This window comes from Pistacia vera, unplaced genomic scaffold (assembly GCF_008641045.1).
Source record: "Pistacia vera cultivar Batoury unplaced genomic scaffold, PisVer_v2 Contig214, whole genome shotgun sequence".
Lineage (NCBI taxonomy): Eukaryota > Viridiplantae > Streptophyta > Magnoliopsida > Sapindales > Anacardiaceae > Pistacia > Pistacia vera.
Window position 1 is genome coordinate 73,386 of NW_022196018.1, and position 5,154 is coordinate 78,539.

Here is a 5,154-nt window from a genome sequence, read left to right on the forward strand (position 1 = left end):
TATAGGTAATGAAGGAACCCTAACAATTAACTGACGGAAGGGGTTTTTTAATACTTTCTCATAACCCTAGGTTTTCCTAAGTTTAGCTGATCCCTCAGGGGGGGGTGATAATAAAAACCCAACGTTTTGACGTTGTAGCTCACTTTTGTTCCTGGATTACCCTCCAAGTTGGGGGACAAGGAAACCTTATTGCGGAAACAGTCGTCTTCACAGCAATGTAACTACACTAAATTTAAAGAGGATAAAATGGGACCTCTGGGAGAGATGAATGTTGCAACAGATTGAAGGAAACCCATGGACCTTCCAGCATTTTGGGACCAACTCTCGAATGGGATTATGTACCAAATGATGGTAAGCCATGGATGAAGACTCTAATCCTACCTCAAAATCACAATCTGCATATTAGGATTTGGCATCTGTTATGTCCACAAAAGCTAGAACAAAGATCCTAGTACAAGCTCATATATCTTTTTCGTTCATCTGACAAGCTGATCTCAATTGCAGGAAGGCAAAATCAAAAGTTCAGACTATCGTGATACCAAAATCAGACACAAGATCCATTGACTATGGCCACGTCCCCAATCCCCTTATATCATGACACCAACATTGATCCCCAAAGCTATATCATGGCCCTCGTTGTTAACTCAGCGCACAATCTGCGGATACTAAACACCACCATAAGATATGAATCGTCTTAAGTGTTTCCTTGTCTATACAGTGCCTACATTAACAGTACCTGTAGAACGATCCTAATCCGGAGTTGGAACCAAAAAAGGCAACAATGATAAGATAAGAAATTCTCTAAGACAGAAGACTAATGCCCTCTAGAAACACCAGATAAACTAGCTTCAAGTAGAGTATATATGCATGACAGCTTACGCTACAAAATGCACCAAGGATTCCTACATTGTCAGTTGTCTACCTCAGAAATGGGCTCTAGGGGTCTTCTAGCTTGTTTACTAGCTCTGCCAGAAGAGTTTCTTGAGCATCAACTATACATGAAATTATATATTTAAAATTATATTTTCTACAGATTCAACATCTTTTTTTCCTTTACAAACAAAGAAGCAAACAATTGCAATAAAACTACATGTGGCTAAAATAGCCTGAGTTGACGACAACGCCAATAAATCCCCACCTATTTATATCGGGGTAATCATCAGCTTACTTCTCCTCTGAATCAGTTTTTGGATGCAACAGCTCCCCCACATCAATTCCTGGAAACCATCAACCTTCACTGAGGAGCCCTAACATGCCCATATTCCTGCATGCACACAACTTGATTCAGAATGATCACTTTAATCAGCTCTAATTAACTTTCTTTTCTCTTTTTTTTTTTTTTCCAGAATTGTAAGTAATTCAGATTTCTTTTTATTCTTACTGTGTCTCTGCACTTGGGTGGGTCTGCATTGAGGTTGTAATGCATTGAGGTGTCTGCTGTGGGAGCAGTGTGGATGGGTACGTGGCATTGAGGTGTCATGCATTGGAGCTTGTCTGTGCCCTAGTTGAACGGGTCTGCGCCTGAGTTGCTGCACTTGAGGGTCTGCATTTGAGTGCCTGCACTTGAGGTGCCTGCACTTGAGGAGTCTGCAATTGAGGAATTTTGAACAGAACGCCAACTTCTCCTCACTGATTGCTAGATTTTGAATGAGATTTGACAGTTGTGTTTGCCGGAACTGCATTTGAGATTGCCTGGGATTAACTGCATTTAAGGGTTTGCCTCCATTTCCGATTCTGAGGTTCTCCACCTTGGCTGTTACCGTGGTCGGTCTTTAATCCTAATCCATGCCAGGGTGAGTATTGGTTGGTTGGCGTTTCCCCTCCTCCTCCAAGTGTTGCTGCTGCAGCTGTAAAGCCAATTTTGAGGTTGAACCACCTGCTGGTATTTGCTGATTCATTTGTCGTGGTATCTGTAGCTTCAAAATAAAATTTTAGTGGGAAATTTCCAATAATGCACATATCGAAAATTCAACATTAGGACTGCGTTATCTATAGTGTAAGCTAACATACAACGGTATTAACTCTCCTCAAAATTCACTATTAACCCCCAACATCAGACAATCATGATTCAACATAACAGTCCTCATGTACAACAACTTACAGAATTTCCCCAATTTCAATGAAAGATATACCATACTAAGCTTTTTCGCCAAAAAAAAAACACAATAGAAAGAAAAAAGCGTTTCAGACATCGATAATCATTTCCGTGATAATACTCATAAATCCCACATCGGTTTGTGCTCAGAAAACAAAAACAAAAAAAAAGAGAGCTTTCACGCAGGTAACTTTCAAGGTGTGCTTGGTTGGATGCACTAGCGTATTTAATGGAAGGGAAGGCATTATTTATTTTATTTTTTTTGTCGCTGTTAGGCTCCAATTTTGGCAAATGAACTGCATTAAAGCTGTATCAATTTGAAAAGAAAAAAGAACTGCCCCCCTGAGCAGGAGCATCCAAGTTAAATCAAGTTAAATTAGGATTTCGTTTTTCCATCTTTATTTAGGATCTATTTAATAAATATTTATTAGAATAGTTTTCAGTCTAAATAGGATTGGTCCAACTGTATAAATAGGACAACAGTAAGTGCTTTGCGTATTGTATCTTTTCTTTAATTAAGAATTTTAATTTAATTTTCCTTACCCCTAATTATTTTCTATTGGTTCCAATGACAATCACCCTATTCATAGCCCTTATTCAATTCACTCCAATCCAATACGAAAAAAATTAGTTCGATCAAATGAGTTACACCAAACGCCCCTTAATGTTCTCCTCTTAGAACTGCTTGAGGGGAAGCGACAAATATTGTTACTCTGATATTTCAGGAGTTGGATGGGGGATAATTTGGTTAAAAGATTAGAACAGCTAGACATGAATCTGGACTTCCTAAAGAATCCCTTAGTTAAATCCAACTCATACAAGAAACCATGCAGAAGAACATACCTGCTGGGGTAGTCTAAGGGTACTCTGTTGCTGCGCCTGTGATTGTGGCTGCATTCCATGTACTTGTTGCTGAGTTTGTGGCACTGTATTCCTACTACCTTCCTTAACAAGCTCCGTAAAAACCTCAAAAGTTCTAGTGAGTAAAAAAGAGAAATATGTTAGATAATGGACACAACAGAACAAGCACTATGCCATTTAACCAAGCCAGCAGAAAATAATGATGCAATTACAAGCCCACGCAAAACTGATAGAAATTTTAGTTAACTATTTCATTTACTAATGAAATAATTACGATAATAACTGTTCGTTATTTTCCAAAATTTAGTCATATAACAGTCAAATGGCAGTAGCCCATTTGAATGTACAATACATGCAAATATATTATTTTACTAAACAGAAGAAACACGTGTGGATAACACTTCTCTGGAAGGCAAAAAAGCAACAAAGTTTAACCAATACCACAAATTTAATACAAAAAGAACTTCAAACTTACCTATATCCAGCTACTTCAAGAAACATCCTAATTAGTTCAATGGCAGAACAATGTTGTCTGTAACCATCAGAAAGAACTTTCAAGGTAACGCCTAATTTACGAATTTGACATCCAAGCAATTGAGAAAACACTTCCAACGAGACTTTAGTAGCACCATCAAATCCCGAAACAGTCAGTAGGCGGGCTATTACCTTTTGAGACACCTGTGATGCTTGCTCTTCAGAAAGACATTTATTATTCCCTTCAGAAACATTTTTTCCACGATGAAAGTTGCCTCCTTGTTCCATGCCAAGGTACTCAGGCTGTATACCAAGCCTCTCAATCATAACAGGACTCCTGGTCATAACCTGAGGCAAGGTATCAAGAATCCCATTCAACTCTACTTTTAGGTTAATTTTCTCTCTATTAATTGCCGGGACTGCAAAATGAGGCACACTATTCATTAAAAACATTGCTTCAGGTAAAAAAATGTCTCCATCAACCGAGTTACCAAAATCTGAAACAGAATCTGACAGCATGCTGGATGTACTCTCCGAGACAGAATTTCCAGAGCCTGTGCACTGATCCTCCAGAAATGGTACACGCCTTCTCTTATGTTTCTGAACAACTCTAAGGTAATCAGACATCCCCTCAGGGGTACGTTTATCCAACTCTCGTTGCCCCAGCAATACCTTATATGGTCTACTAAGTTTATACTTCTCAATAAACCGATCATACCATGTTTCCGGCAATTCGTCACTCCGAAATCTCTGGGGCAACATATCATATTGGGATTCATCATATCTTGTTCCAGTATTATAAGCTGATTTCAACTGATTCTGCAAACCCAATCAACATTTTTAGCAAAAATTAACACAAAAATAACTCCATATGTTCATTCTAGTACTGTAATCCTATAGTTTAATGAGAACACATATATTACATCACAAATTCAGGAAAACATTTGTATGTGATGGATACCAGACCAATAATAAAAATTAGCCTAACACTAGAATAATAATGTAACAAATATAATTAGGTTATCAAACCTTGGACGGCACAGTATTTGACGAACCAATAGTTTCTCGCATTTGAACCCCGTCTTGCGAATTATTTTCCAGAGTGAAGTACAAGTCATCGCCGTGCAACTGCAAATCTAAACACAAGGAAACCGGTTACAAAATTCACGACTGAAACAAGTGAAGAAACAGAGACTCACAGTTTGGATTGAGCTTCGAGACGGAAGCAGAAGAAGGATCATCATTTGGAAGAAACAGAGAGATGGCGGCTTTGTCGAACAATAGAGCGCGTGCGCGGAGTTGGAGATGGATCTGAGACTTAGATTTGGTGTGGTCGGCTCGCATGAAGGACTCCCACGTGGCAGGCGAAGAGAGGGAGTGAACGAAAGAGGAATAGTAAGTGTCGCCGAGCCAGGTGTGCCACACGCCGCATGCCTCCAACTTCCGAGCCAACTCGTAACCGCGTCCGTCGTCGCCGAGCAAAGCCATGGAGGAGCGTGAAGGTGAATCGAGTATCGAACTCGACACTTGAGACAGTGAGGGTAAAGCTTCTGTTTTCGGATTGAAATTTTTTCTCCCCGGCCCAGTTCAACCCGACCCGTTGTTCATTTCATTTCTGATTTCCCAGTCAGGCACCCACAATAATTTGAAAAATATTATATACTTCAATTATGAAAAAAAAAAAAAAAAAAAGGGAATATCATTAAACTCTTGTAAAAATACTT

General features: G+C 39.2%; 1 protein-coding gene across 1 annotated transcript; it reads right to left on the reverse strand.

Moving 5' to 3' along the window:
* Positions 1 to 1,778: 1,778 nt before the first annotated feature.
* On the reverse strand, positions 1,779 to 4,918 carry LOC116129783. Its single transcript, XM_031415516.1, has 5 exons — positions 4,630 to 4,918; positions 4,460 to 4,566; positions 3,432 to 4,249; positions 2,939 to 3,071; positions 1,779 to 1,910 (listed from the first exon to the last, which is right to left on the reverse strand). The coding sequence occupies exons 1-5, from the start codon at positions 4,916 to 4,918 to the stop codon at positions 1,779 to 1,781; spliced, it is 1,479 nt and encodes a 492-aa protein (XP_031271376.1).
* Between the last annotated feature and the right edge of the window lie 236 nt (positions 4,919 to 5,154).